At 56.5% G+C, this 14028-nt stretch overlaps 2 protein-coding genes across 9 annotated transcripts in view; one reads left to right on the top strand and one right to left on the bottom strand.

The window, feature by feature from the left end:
• SLC66A2 (solute carrier family 66 member 2) overlaps positions 1-11469 on the top strand; it is a 47636-nt gene extending 36167 nt beyond the window's left edge. For 3 of the 7 annotated variants that reach the window (XM_010362018.2, XM_030925815.1, XM_010362017.2), the window contains one exon: positions 9773-11469. In XM_010362018.2, the coding sequence (XP_010360320.1) occupies positions 9773-10141 (369 nt within the window). In that variant the 3' untranslated portion in view covers positions 10142-11469. The remainder of the gene's footprint in view (positions 1-9772) is intronic. The other 4 variants (XM_010362020.2, XM_010362019.2, XM_010362021.2 and 1 more) reach the window with 2 other exon arrangements.
• A 1488-nt stretch (positions 11470-12957) lies between these two features.
• The window catches only part of KCNG2 (potassium voltage-gated channel modifier subfamily G member 2), a 78432-nt gene continuing 77361 nt past the window's right edge, over positions 12958-14028 (bottom strand). For both annotated transcript variants that reach the window (XM_030925813.1, XM_030925814.1), the window contains exon 3: positions 12958-13963. In XM_030925813.1, the coding sequence (XP_030781673.1) occupies positions 13187-13963 (777 nt within the window). In that variant the 3' untranslated portion in view covers positions 12958-13186. The remainder of the gene's footprint in view (positions 13964-14028) is intronic.

Here is a 14028-nt window from a genome sequence, read left to right as displayed (position 1 = left end):
ACTGTGTGGCCACAGTGGCCGAGTGAGGATGGGTGACCAGGCAGGCATGGCATGGTGTCTGCAGCAGGTGAAGCTGAGGCTCAGGCCACCCCACAGGGAGAGGATTTGAACGACGTCAGTCCTCACTCCTTGGGGCTGCCCCGGTCCAGCCAGGACATGGGCTGGATCTAGAAGCCGAGCTCTTACCCAAACTCTAGAGCAGGCTGTGTGGGTCCTCAGCCTCAGTGTGTGGCATGTCTCCCCTGGGGCCACGTCTTCATGACACTCAGACCCCCCCGTCACCGTGTCTTTCCTTATGCCTTTGATGCAGAGCAGGCCCCGGCGGTTGTGAGTGGAGTGACTGCTGCACAGGACACCTGGGTTAACATTAAGTGAGCTCGGTGCCTGCAGGCTGGCCCATGTGACAGGAGGGTTCAGCGGAGGCTCTGGAACATTACAAAGTGTGACCCACCTGAGATGTGATTCACATCACAGTATACTTATGAGGCCACGAAGCCAGCACCACGGTCTAATTCCAGAACATTTTCCACACCCCGGGAAGCAACTCCGCGGTCACTGGCAGTCATTACCACTGCCCCAGCCTCGGCTGCCACTCCTCTGCTTCCCATCTCCGTGGGCTTGCCTTTCCAGACATGTCACATCAGTGGTGCCCGGCAACGCATGGCCTGGCGATATGTGGCCTGGTGATACATGGCCTGGCAATACGTGGCCTGGTGGTATGTGGCCTTGTGCTTGGCTTCTTTCCCTGCACGTTGTGTTCTCAGGGTTCATCCATGCTGCAGAAGGGGTCAGTGTTTCTTTCCTTTTTGTGGTTGAAAAAATGTTCCTTCCATAGATTTGCCACATTTGCTCTTCCATTCTTCAGCTGAGGGACATTTGGTTGTTTAATGTTTAGGCTGTTAACATGCGATGGACACTCATGAACGAGTTTTTATGTGGACGTAGTTTTCCTTTCTCGTGGATGTAGGCGTGGGGGTGGAATCTCTGGTGGGATGTGACCCTGTTTAATAATTTGCAGAGCCACGAGCCTGTTTTCCGTCCCTTCCCTGCTCCCGTCCCCTCCCCGCTCCTGTCCCCCTCCCTGCTCCTGCTCCTGTTCCCCTCCCTGCTCCTGCTCCTGTTCCCCTCCCTGCTCCTGCTCCTGTTCCCCTCCCTGCTGCGTCCCCTCCCTGCTCCCGGCCCCTCCCTGCTGCTGTCTCCTCCCTGCTACTGTCCCCTCCCTGCTCCTGTTCCCCTCCCTGCTGCCGTCCCCTCCCTGCTGCCGTCCCCTCCCTGCTCCCGTCCCCTCCCTGCTCCTCTCCCCTCCCTGCTGCTGCCCCCTCCCTGCTCCTGTCCCTTCCCTGCTCCTGTCCCCTCCCTGCTCCTGTTCCTCTCCCTGCTCCTGTCCCCTCCCTGCTCCTGTTCCCCTCCCTGCTCCCATCCCCGTCCCCTCCCTGCTCCCGTCCCCTCCCTGCTCCTGTCTCCTCCCTGCTCCCGTCCCCTTCCTGCGCCCGTCTCCTTCCTGCTCCTGTTCCCCTCCCTGCTCTTGTCACCTCCCTGCTACTGTCCCCTCCCTGCTCCTGTTCCCCTCCCTGCTGCCGTCCCCTCCCTGCTCCGTCCCCTCCCTCCCCTCCCTGCTGCTGCCCCCTCCCTGCTCCTGTCCCCTCCCTGCTCCTGTTCCTCTCCCTGCTCCTGTCCCCTCCCTGCTCCTGTTCCCCTCCCTGCTCCCATCCCTGTCCCCTCCCTGCTCCCGTCCCCTCCCTGCTCCCGTCCCCTTCCTGCTCCCGTCTCCTTCCTGCTCCTGTTCCCCTCCCTGCTCCTCTCCCCTCCCTGCTGTTGTCCCCTTCCTCTTCCTGTCCCCTCCCTGCTCCCGATTCCTCCCCTGCCCTCTAAATGATGTAGCTAGGGGGGTGGGGGTGGCTGGCATTCCAGTCCCCGTGCCACAGTGGTGGAGCCATCTTCTCTGACGGATTGTCCCAGCAGCTGGAATGTCCCTGCAGCCCGCAGAGCCCAGCCCAGGGAAGGCTCTGTGTCTGCAGCTGCCGTGCTGCGGGGCGCACCTGTGCGTCAAGGCCCCGGGCATGCTAACAGTGAGGGCGCTGGGCGGTGACCCGGGGACAGGGACAGGTGGTCCTGGGATCAGGCTTCAGCTGCACGTCCTGCCGGCCCCCGTCTGACGAGGGCTGTGTCCCGGCTGGAACTCTGGAGCCCAGCATCTGCCTCCATCTTTGTTGGTGTGTGCAGGCCTGAGTTCTGCCACTGTGGAATCCTCACTGGGGGTGGCCAGCCACCTGCCTCCTGGCCTGCCTGGCTCCCTGGGGTTCTGTGTGTTGGAGGTATCAGCAGGGAAGGGGATAGAAAGGAGGTGTCCAGGCCCCCGCTGGCCCCTCAGGGCTAACCAGCCCCCTCCTAGGGTGGGCTCCGAATGGGCCTGGGCTCTGCCTGTGGTTGGGGCCTCAGGAGGGGACCGACCCCTGATTTCCCTCCAGACAGCAAAGCAGCCCAGGCTGTTCCAGGCTCTGCTTCTCCTCCCTGGGGGCCAGGTTCAGGCATCACCTTCCCACTTGCCCCCACCTGAGGCCATGGTGCGGGTGCTGCAGTGAGCCTCTCAGCCCTTCCCCAGCCACACCTGGCAGCCCGGGGCTTGCAGACCACATGGCTTTACCTGATGTTACAATGGGAGCTAAAAGCTGTCTCTCTAGGTTTCAGTTGCTTGCTTTGACTGTTTCACTGAAGATAGTCTGAAAGTTGTTCACAGTTAACTTGTGTGGCCGCTCTGTGAGGAGGGACGTTGTCTGTCAAAGCAGCCAAAGCAAACGTGCCCTGGCCGCCTCCGTCTACACTGGAACACACCCAGCCATGTGGGAAACCCTGGGCAACACAGACACAGTCGGCAGATCCTCCAGGGTGCCTTGTCTGTCTCTTTTACACCTGTCTTTGGTCCTTTATATAGGACTTTTGTGGTGCGTATGGTCTCTTTTAGAATAAGAGAATGTTAAATTACAGCTTAAACGTGCCTTAAATTATAGCTTAGTTCATTCATATGTGATGCGAAAAAAATGCTCAAATTTAGAAGAGAGTGAACTAGAAAACGTCTTGTGGTGAGGTGGTGGGGAAGGCTGGCGACTCCGTGGTGAGGTTGTGGGGAAGGCTGGGGACTCCGTGGTGAGGTTGTGGGGAAGGCTGGGGACTCCGTGGTGAGGTGGTGGGGAAGGTTGGAGACTCCGTGGTGAGGTGGTGGGGAAGGCTGGGGACTCCGTGGTGAGGTGGTGGGGAAGGTTGGAGACTCCGTGGTGAGGTTGTGGGGAAGGCTGGGGACTCCGTGGTGAGGTTGTGGGGAAGGCTGGGGACTCTGGTGAGGTTGTGGGGAAGGTTGGGGACTCTGTGGTGAGGTTATGGGGAAGGTTGGGGACTCCGTGGTGAGGTTATGGGGAAGGTTGGGGACTCCGTGGTGAGGTTGTGGGGAAGGCTGGGGACTCCGTGGTGAGGTTGTGGGGAAGGCTGGGGACTCCGTGGTGAGGTTGTGGGGAAGGCTGGGGACTCTGGTGAGGTTGTGGGGAAGGTTGGGGGACTCTGTGGTGAGCTTGTGGGGAAGGTTGGAGACTGGTGAGGTTGTGGGGAAGGCTGGGGACTCCGTGGTGAGGTTGTGGGGAAGGTTGGGGGACTCTGTGGTGAGCTTGTGGGGAAGGTTGGGGACTCTGTGGTGAGGTTGTGGGGAAGGTTGGGGGACTCTGTGGTGAGCTTGTTGGGAAGGTTGGGGACTCTGGTGAGGTTGTTGGGAAGGTTGGGGACTCTGGTGAGGTTGTGGGGAAGGTTGGGGACTCTGGTGAGGTTGTTGGGAAGGTTGGGGACTCCGTGGTGAGGTTGTGGGGAAGGCTGGGGACTCCGTGGTGAGGTGGTGGGGAAGGCTGGGGACTCTGGTGAGGTGGTGGGGAAGGCTGGGGACTGTGGTGAGGTTGTGAGGAAGGCTGGTGACTCCGTGGTGAGGTTGTGGGGAAGGCTGGGGACTCTGGTGAGGTGGTGGGGAAGGTTGGGGACTCTATGGTACTCTGATGGGGAAGGTTGGGTACACCATGATGAGGAAGAAGAGGGATGCTGTGGTGAAGTTTCTGGACTCACCCTTGAACTACACATGCATAGATCTGGCCCTAAACTACATCCCAACAGCTTTGAGAACTCAGTGTCCTTGTGGACAGTCGACCTCTCAAGTCCAGTCTTGTCTCTGAGTGTTGCACATGAAGGACAGATCCAAAGAGCAAAAGGAAGATTTTGAAGTGGAATTAAATTGAACTGTAGTCCACCAAAAACAAGTCAGACCTCGCACCCTGAATCTAACCACGTGAAGTACTTGGTAGCAGGAAAAGCAACACTGTTGATGGGACCACGGAAGACTCATATCTCACTGCATAATGTTCAGAATGTCCAAGATAAAAACCAAAGTTATGTATGAAGAGTCCGAGTTTCTCAGCTCTCAATGGAAATGACAGTCAGTAGAAACCAGCTCAGGCCGACAGTCACTGTTGTAACTGTGCCCTAACGGAAAAGAGCAAACGTTCTTGGAATGCGTGGGGAGACCGAACATCTCCGCAGAGAAATAGAGGTTTAAAGAAAACCAAATAGATAATTTTAAATTGAAAAATACAGTAATCTAAATAATGTATTTGATGGCACAACTGTAGAATGCAGATGAGAGGAAATAGTGAACTTGAAGACAGATCAATAAAAAATGTCCATTCTGAACAGGAAGCAATTGAAAAACAGTAACAAAAACATGAATAGAGTCGGGGCAAATTCCAAAAGGTCTAATATTCTGTCATCTGAGCCTGGAGAGGAGAAAGAGTGTGGCACAGAAAAGCAACTGAAGAAAGAAGGGCTGAAAACACCAAAATGTGGTGAAAGACAAACATAGATGTGAGAAGTTCAGTGAATCCCAAACATATCACATCACAAACTGGTAAGAAACAAAGTCAAATAAAAAAATCTCAAAAGCAGTCAGAGGAAAAGGATCCAAATTACTATGGGTTTCTCACCAGAAACGAGGGAGGTCAGAAGGAAGTGGCTCATTTTTCAGATGCTGCAAGAAAAGAACGTTTGACCCAGAATTCTATATTCAGCAAAAAAAAAAAAAAAAAAAAAAAAAAAAAAAAAAATCCTTTAGGAATCAAGGCGAAATAAAGACCTTCTCAAATGAAAGGAAGTGAAGCGAAGTCATGGCAGCCGCGCTACTCGACAGGAAATACTAAAGCCAGTTCTTCTGCTGGAAGGGAAGTGGACCAAAGAGCAACTTGGGACCCCAGGAATGAGGAAAAACCAACAGAAATGGCCAATATCTGGGTAAATATATATATTTTTCTTAAGTTATTTAAAATATGTGTGAAAGTTAGCAAAAAATATAACATTGGTGGGGTTTTTAGTGAATGTAGCTATACATGACAACTACAGTGTAAAAGAGGGAGACTGTAGTGAACTTGGTGGGAAGACCTCTGCGTTCCACTTAAAGTACTAAAATATTGATCTTAAGGAGACTCGGACCAGTTACATATATTATAGTCCCTACAATAGGATTTTTCAACCGCAGCACTGTTGATAGTTTGAACTGGAGAATCCCTTATTGTGGGGGACTATCCTGGTATGACAGGATGTTTAACAGCATCTATGGCCTCTACACACTAGATACCAGCAGTGTTCCTCCAGCTGTGACAACTAAAAATGTCTCCAGAAATTGCCAGATGTTTCCTTGGGCAGGGGTGTGAGGATGGGGTCATAATCACTCCCATTTGGAAACCAATGCCCTAGAGCACTAAAAGAACTATACAGGCCGGGCACGGTGGCTCACGCCTGTAATCCTAGCCCTTGGGGAGGCCAAGGCAGGTGGATTGGCTGAGCTCAATTCGAGACCAGCCTGGGCAACACGGTGAAACCCATCTCTACTAAAATACAAACATTAGCCGGGCGAGGTGGCGGGCGCCTGTAGTCCCAGCTACTTGGGAGACTGAGGCAGAAGAACTGCTTGAACCTGGGAGGCGGTGGTTGCAGTGAGCTGAGATCACGCCACTGCACTCCAGCCTGGGCAACAGAGCGAGACTCCATCTCAGAAAAAAAAAAAAAAAAAAAAAAATATATATATATATATATACACACACACACACACACACACACACACACACACACACGATACAGTGAAAAATCAAATAGATAAATTAAAATGGGATATTTTTAAAATTTCAAATAATCTTAAGGCAGGAATAAAACAGCAGGGACAAGCTGAGAACAAAAAAAATTAAAATGGTCGACCTAAATTCAAACATGTCAGTAACATTCAATGTAAATGGCCTAACCATACTAATTAAAGGACAGCAATGTTCAAATTAATTTAAAAGGAAACCCAGGACTCAGCTACCTACTGTTTATAGCAAGCTCACTTTAAGTCTAATTACATCCATGGTTGATGCTGGGGTGCAGGGATATACTGAGCAGGAGGCCATGCAGTGAGATTAAAACTAAGAGGATGGAGAAAGATATACTATGCATATATGAATCAAAGAAAGCTTGGAGTCGCTGTATTAATACCAGGCAAAGTAAAGGACATTTGCCTTGAATAAAAAGGGACATTGCATCATGATAAACTGGTGAATTCACCAAGAAGATACAGCAGTTCTGAGTGCGTATGCATGGAACCCCAGAGCCTAGAAGTCCGTGAGGCCAGAACTGATAGAAATGGAAAGACAAATCCCCAGTTACACTTACGGACTCCAGCTCTCCTCAGTAACTGATAGAAAAAGCAGACAAAGTTAGCAAGGATGTAGAAAACCTGGGCACCATCAACAACCAAGTGAACGTGCGATTCTTTTCAGATCCCGTTAGGTATTCACCAAAACAGACCATATCCTGGGTCATGAGAATTTTTTAAAAGAACTGAAATTGTCCAGAGTATTTTCTACGAATATAGAATTAAGCTAGAAATTAATAGCAGAAACATATCTTAAGTCTCCAAAGATTTAGAAGCTAAACAACACACCTTTAAGCAATCTGTTAAAGATGTCTCAAAGCAAACTATGGAAAATATTTTGAACTGAAAAATACACCACCATATCAAAATTTGTGGGATGCAACCAAAGCAATGCTTAGAGTTAAATTTGTAGTATTAAATACTGATTTTAGAAAAGGAAAGTTCTCAAATCATCAATCTAAGCTTAAGAAACTAGAAAATGAAATGCAAAGTAAACCCAAGCAAGCAGAAGAAAGGAAATAATGGAGCTAACACCAAGCAACAAAAATGAAAACAAAACTGTAGCAAATATAAAAAACCAAACCTAAAGCTAGTTCTTGGAACAAATCATTAACTGATAAACCGGTAGCCAGAATGACAAGAAAGCACAGATCCCCAGTATTTGGTATGAAGAGGGTATTCTGTAGACCCCAGAGGCATCAAAAGAGTACAGTGAACAACCTCATGCCCATACATTTGGAAATCTGGATAAAATGGACCAATTCCTTTAACCCAAGAAGAAATAACTTGAATATCTATTAAATAATCCATATCTATGAAGGAAATTTTAGATGCATAATCTAAAATCTGAAAAGGCTCTTTTTCAAGGGAAGCCAGAAATTGTGTGTCTGTGTGTGTGTGGGTGTGTGTGTACACAGTTATCAACTGATTAAAAACAAAGTGTTGAAACTCAAGTGTGAGCCGATGCTGCACGCCAAATAAAGCCATGGGCTTTGCGTGGGAAGGAGCCCGCCCTTCAAGCAGGCGTGGCCGCCTTTGTGGCTCTCAGGCCTTGAGTCTTGTTCGCAAGCACATCCTGGGAAATCTCAGCCGTGTGTGAAGGTGAGGCGAACGCTCTGTTTCCCATCCTGGTGTGAGGGGTCAACTGGAAGCTGTGTGGGGCGAAGGCGGGGTCACCGTGCGATTCCTGGGCGCCTGCTGTGTGCATGGCTAGCGCGGGAAAGGTGGGTGCCTTTGCACTGGGGCTGTGGTCCCAGGCCCGGAGCCCCACCCCAGGTCAGCTGTACAGCCCTGCCCGCGCCTAAAGGAGGAAGGGGGATTCCAAAGCCTGGGCTGACTGCTGGGGTGTGTGAGAGGCCCAGGTGCCCACACCACCTTCCCCCAGTGCTACCCAGGCGCCACCCTGTCTTTTTGTCTGTGGAAAAGACTGGATTTTGTGGAGCTGGAGCTGCATCCAGGGGAAGACACATCCCAGAGAATAAAAACTGGGAGGAAAATGCACCCTGTGGGTTGGGGGAAAGCCTTATAATTTAGCTAAACCGACCCAAGTGGAAACAGTCCCAAAACCTCCTGGTTTTTCCCAGTGGGTGTAATGATAAAGCCAGATTTATGCTCTGAGGCCAAAAAGATGATCCAGAGCCGAGCACTGTGGGCTTAGGAGAGAGAAGGGGGTGCAGATGCCAGCTGTCTCCTGCGGGTTCCTAGCTCCAGCCCTGACCCTCACACCTGGCCACGGCTGTGCCCGAAGACTCTCGCGCAGGGCGGCTGTGGCACCCAGGCCACTTCAGGGAAGGCGCCTACCCTGGCTTGTGAGCGGGATGGAGGCCCCAGGGTGGGGGACAGCTGTGTCCTGTCCTTTCTGTCCAGGCAGTGCTCCCCGCCCAGGCTCTGCCTCTGGCTTCAGGAGCTGTGGAATGGTCAGTGACCACTGATTTAAACATTTCATGTGGGAAAGCGCAGCAGCACTCATGTTCACCGCTAGGAAAGCCAAGGCATGAACACGGCGGTGGGGGAAGTGTGTTTGGACTAGGATGGTGGGTGGCGGCTGCTCCCTGTTCAGGAAGGGAAGGTTTGAGCCAATCACCAGGGAGGGAGGCCTGGCGGGCAGAGACCCAGGAGCAGCTGCTCCACTCCGCTGTGTGCCTAGAGGCCCCTATCTGCGTCCTCAGCACCCTCCCAGGCCTGCCCCTCCCGGAATCACCCCCACCCACCAGAGGCCCTGACCTCGAGTGCTCGCCCTGCCGCCCACTGTAATCTCAAGGTGGTCTCGCTGTCAAGAGACCCTGACCTCGGCTGCCCGCCCCTGCTGCCCGTTGTAACCTGTGCTGATCTCGCTGTCAGAGGCCCTGACCTCCTCGACTGCCCACCCCTGCCGCTTGCTGTAACCTCGGGCTGGTCTCGCTGTCAGAGGCTCCTCGGCTGCCCACCCCTGCCACCTGCTGTAACCTTGGGCTGGTCTTCGCTGTCAGAGGCCCTGACCTCCTCGACTGCCCACCCCTGCTGCCTGCTGTAACCTCAGGCTGGTCTTGCTGTCAGAGGCCCCTCGGCTGCCCACCCCTGCCACCTGCTGTAACCTTGGGCTGGTCTCGCTGTCAGAGGCCCTGACCTCCTCGGCTGCCCACCCCTGTCGCCTGCTGTAACCTCGGGCTGGTCTCGCTGTCAGAGGCCCTGACCTCCTCGGCTGCCCGCCCCTGCCGCCTGCTGTACCTGAGCTGGTCTCGCTGTTCTTGGACATGCAGTGCTTGAGTTGGAGCCCCCGGAGCCCCAGCCAGGCAGCAGCTCCTGAGGCCACAGAGAGGTCAAGGGCCGGGGTTGTGTGGGACAGGCAGGGTCAGGGTGTGTCCTTTGGCCCCCTGGGGTGTCCCTGACTCCTTGGGGTAAGGCAGCACTCCCCACCCAGGCAGGCCCCAACCTCCCAGGGTATCCCCTTGACCCCCGGGTCACCCCGTGGACTGCCTGGGTGTCCCCTCGACTCCCTGGGTGCCCCCTGAGCCCCAGGCCTCCCCGCGGACTGAGCCCCAGGTCACCGTCCTCCCCACCGACCGCCCGCTTGTGTCTCCACAGCATCAAGATGGTGCTCATGTGGACCAGTGGCGACGCCTTCAAGACGGCCTACTTCCTGCTGAAGGGCGCACCTCTGCAGTTCTCCGTGTGTGGCCTGCTGCAGGTGCTGGTGGACCTGGCCATCCTGGGGCAGGCCTACGCCTTTGCCCGCCACCCCCAGAAGCCGGCGCTGCACGCTGTGCACCCTGCTGGCACCAAGGCCCTCTGAGAGTGAGGAGGACAAGGATGTGGGCCAGCCAGCCACAGGCACTGGTGGGTGCTGTGGCTGCTGCAGGTGTGGGCAAGACGGGGTCCAGGTGTTGGGGTCTCCAGCCTCTGTGGGATCTCTCTGGGTGGGCGGTGGGGGTGGGACAGCCAGGGTGGATCTGAGCCCAAGGGTTTCGGATGTTTTTAGGGTGATATAAAAAGCAAGTGTTTTTCCCGTTTCCTCTTACGAAACACCGTCTGAGCCCGAGGTACACACAGGGCAGCGGAAGGCGGCCTGCGGGAACCTGCTCCAGGTGGACCCATGGGCCAGCAGCCGCAAACCTTGAAGCTGGGGTGACCTCAGGAGACCCTGCAAGTCCTGTGAGCGGAGCCATTGACCCCGCGAGACCCTGGCCAGACACCCTGCTTGGACTGGGGTGGCCTCTGCTGCCCAGGGGTCTGGCACCGGGGAGGGCCGGGGCTTTCTCTGCCTGGTACATGTGGAAAGGCGGCTGTGTGGACGCAGGGTCACTGTGCTCCTGGTTTTCTGGCAGTTGGTGTTTCCTGGGCCTTGAGAGCGGCTACCAGGCCTGGACGCCGCGGGGCTATGCTGTGTCCAGCCCTGCTGAGCATCACCAGGCGTAGCTCACGCTGCTCTTGTTAGAGCCTCTGGTCCTCAAGTCCTTGGGGACGTGGCAGATGCCAGCGACCATCAGACAACGTGGAGGCCCTCATGGGCGAAGGCTGCGGGGGCCGTGCCGAGGCTGTGCACACGCAGCCTGCACGCCACCCTTGGGCTCCACTGGCAGAGATCCCCTTCCTTCTGGACGCTGACTACACTTCCGGATACAGCGTTGATGTCCATTTTCCAGGAGAGGCGGCCACGGGTCCAGGGAGTGGAGGGGCTGCCCCTGCCACGCAGGTCCTGGCCGATGGCCCCTCACCCTGCCGTCCTGGGCTTTTGGCCTGAAGCAAATTCCTGAGGGGGAGTGCCGGGGCCTACCCCCTTGTGCTGGCTCCCACAGTTTCGCTACAGTGGGAGCTGCCAGTCTGACCCTTGTCACCCCACGCTCTGCCCCCACCCCGTTTTCAGTTTAGCACGAGGTCACACTGTGTCAGCAGCCCTGCACTGACTGCAGCCGGCCCCCAGTCCTCAGAGTTCTGGATGCTTCTGTGCGGCTCCAACAGGCATCGTCTTCCCTTCCGCGGGCGGAGGGGCCGGTTCCCGCAGGCACCTGAGCTCTACACTGGGGCCGTGGCTGTGGCCATGAGAAGATGTTCCACGCTGCTGCCTTCTGAGTTTCCCTCGGAAACACTCTTGAATGTCTGAGTGAGGGTCCTGTTTAGCTCTTTGGCCTGTGAGATGCTTTGAAAATTTTTATTTTTTTAAGATGAAGCAAGATGTCTGTAGCGGTAATTGCCTCACATTAAAATGTCACCGATTGCAGGCGCGGTGACTGCTGAATGTATCCCGTGTGGTGACTTGGAATCAATAAACCATTTGTGGATCCCGTGTGGTATGAGTGGGCCCCGGGCAGAGGGAAGGATCTGGCTGTGGTCCTGGCCTCTGTCCAGACACACCCTTTAGCCTGGACCACCTTAGAAGGCTCCCGTGTGACCCGGGTTCCTCCAAGGCCCCCAAATGACAGCCCAGCCCCCTCAACCTGTCACTGCCCTTTGCCTGTGGGCCAGTGGCCCAGGGGTCCTTTCGGCTCCTCAGAGACGGGTCTGGCTGCCCTGGCCTCTGCGGTTCACACATCCCCCTTCTGCCTCCCACCACTGAAGGCTTAGCACAAGTGCCCGGCACCCCCATCCTGGTGACCCAGGGTGGCCTCTAGTGGGCCCTGGTCTTGGAGGGCTCCGGGGCTCCCTGGCCAGACAATGCAACCCAAAGTGGGGAGGGACAGGTCCAAGACTCCCTATCCCCCCGACATTCCCCACCTCTGACCTGGCCCTCCGAGGAAGAACAACTTGGGTTTATTTCTGGGGGTCTTCGTCATGGTTAGCACCTCACCGCACAGGAGGAATCCTTCTGTCTTTGGGGGTCACCAGCAATGCTGGGACAAGCAGCAAGTAGGGGGCACCGGCCTCGGCGCGTGGCCCCTCGGGCTGTCCTCTGCGTGGGCCTGTCAGACCAGTACCAAGCTCTGCTCATTCCTGAGCAAGACCCAAGGCTGTCACTGTGAGAGGGCAGCACTCAGTGCAGATCCAGACCCCACGCCCACCCGCGCTGTGTGCCTGGCGTCCATGGACCCACCGTGTCATGGGCACCTGGGTCACCAGCTGACCTGGCTGTTGGGGGAGGCGGGTCTGAGCCCCAGGTGGTCCCGGTGGGCTGCTGCAGGCCTGCTATGGAGGACTGGGGCTTGCACTCAGGCACTCACTGGGGTCATGCACGTCTCCCCTTTCTCCACACCTGCGTCCCCTACAGACTCCTGCTGTGTACTGGACAGTGGGACCCTCTGGTGAGGCATCCCGTGGCCATCATGTCTCGTTTCCTGGATGAACTCATTAAAATGAACGAGTGTAGAGCAGCGCGGTGTGGAAATTTCCTTCCTCTCCACCTGCAGAAAGGCCCAGAAGGCGGCGGCCATGGAAGGGTTGCAATGCCACACGCAAACCTTATGCGGAGGGAGTATCAGGAGGCCCTTGTCACCCTCCCTGAGGTCAAGCCTTGAAGATTCCCTAGGGAGGTGGTGTCAGGGAATGGAGGTTAGAGGTCAGGGCTGGAATCCTCTTCCCCGACCACCAAAAGGGCAGTTACTGGGGCGGCACTGGGGGTGCTGAGAGCGTCGGCTCAAACCTCTGTCCCATCCCTGGGAAGGTGATGTGGCCTTGGGCATAGGTGGATGCGGAGGGCCTCCTTCCGTAGGGTGCTCATTCTGGGTGCCATGGGGGCCTGGCAATGGCTGCGCTACCCCTTTCTCCCCGGCCGGAGGCAGGAAAAAGTCAGAGGGGGGACAAAGTCATCCACAGTAGGTGTGGAACTTCTGGGACTTACTAAATTTATTTTTATCTAGGTATACAAAATTAAAAATCCAAAGAAAGAAGCAGGGCAGGAAGACACAGGCCAGTGACTTCGCCCAGCGCCGCCAGGGGAGTCAGGCCCCGGGGCTGCTCACGCAGGCGCTCCCCAGAGCCAGACGACCCCCGCCCCTCGGCGCGCCTCGGGGGTCCGGACGCTGCAGCTGGAGGGGGCGGGGGATCTCCGTGCCGGCGGCGCAGGCGTCAGCGCTCTGCCCGCACCCACAGCGCGTCCGCGGAGTCGGCGGCCTGGCCCACGCCGTCGGGGCCCTGCGAGCTGTCCTCGGTGGCCGTGGCCGAGCGCGTGCTGTCCTCCCGCAGGGCTGGCTCGGGGCTGGTCGCGCGCTGCTGCTGCTCCTTGAGCTCGGAGTAGGAGCGCGAGAAGGTGTGGAAGATGGAGGTGACCGGGAAGGCCATGAGCAGGATGCCGCTGAGGATGCTGCTGAGCGCCACCACCTGCCCGGGCAGGCTGCGCGGAACCATGTCGCCGTAGCCCACGGTGGTCATGGAGATGACGGCCCACCAGTAGCTGGCGGGCACGCTGGAGAAGTCGCGGCGCGCGCCCAGCTCGCGCTCGGCCAGGTGCACCAGTGGCGCGAAGAGCGCCATGGCCACGCAGAGGAACAGCAGCAGCAGCCCGAACTCGCGCGCGCAGCGGCGCACGGTCAGGCCCAGGGAGCGCAGCCCCAGCGAGTGGCGCGCCAGGCGCATCACGTAGAGCACGCGCAGAGCGCGCAGCAGCCGCAGCACCAGCCCCGCGCGCTCCAGGAGCTTGGTCCCACCCGGGCCTGCCGCCAGCCCCAGCAGCAGGGACACGTAGAACGGCAGGAGCGCCAGGATGTCGATGATGTTGAGCGGCGCGCGCAGGAAGGCGCACTTGCTCTCGGCCTGCAGGGAGCGTAGCAGGAACTCGAAGGAGAACCAGGCCACGCACACGGTCTCCAGCACGAACAGGCTGCGGCACTTGGGGGAGCACTCGCCCTGCGGGGAAAGGGGACGTGGGGTTGGGGGCGCCGGCCTGTTGGAGGGCCGGGGGCGCTGCGCCC

The sequence above is a fragment of the Rhinopithecus roxellana genome, chromosome 21 (genome assembly GCF_007565055.1).
Source record: "Rhinopithecus roxellana isolate Shanxi Qingling chromosome 21, ASM756505v1, whole genome shotgun sequence".
In the NCBI taxonomy this organism is placed as follows: Eukaryota; Metazoa; Chordata; class Mammalia; order Primates; family Cercopithecidae; genus Rhinopithecus; species Rhinopithecus roxellana.
The sequence above is the reverse complement of the archived record's forward strand: the minus strand, read 5'-3'. Positions and strand labels throughout refer to the sequence as shown.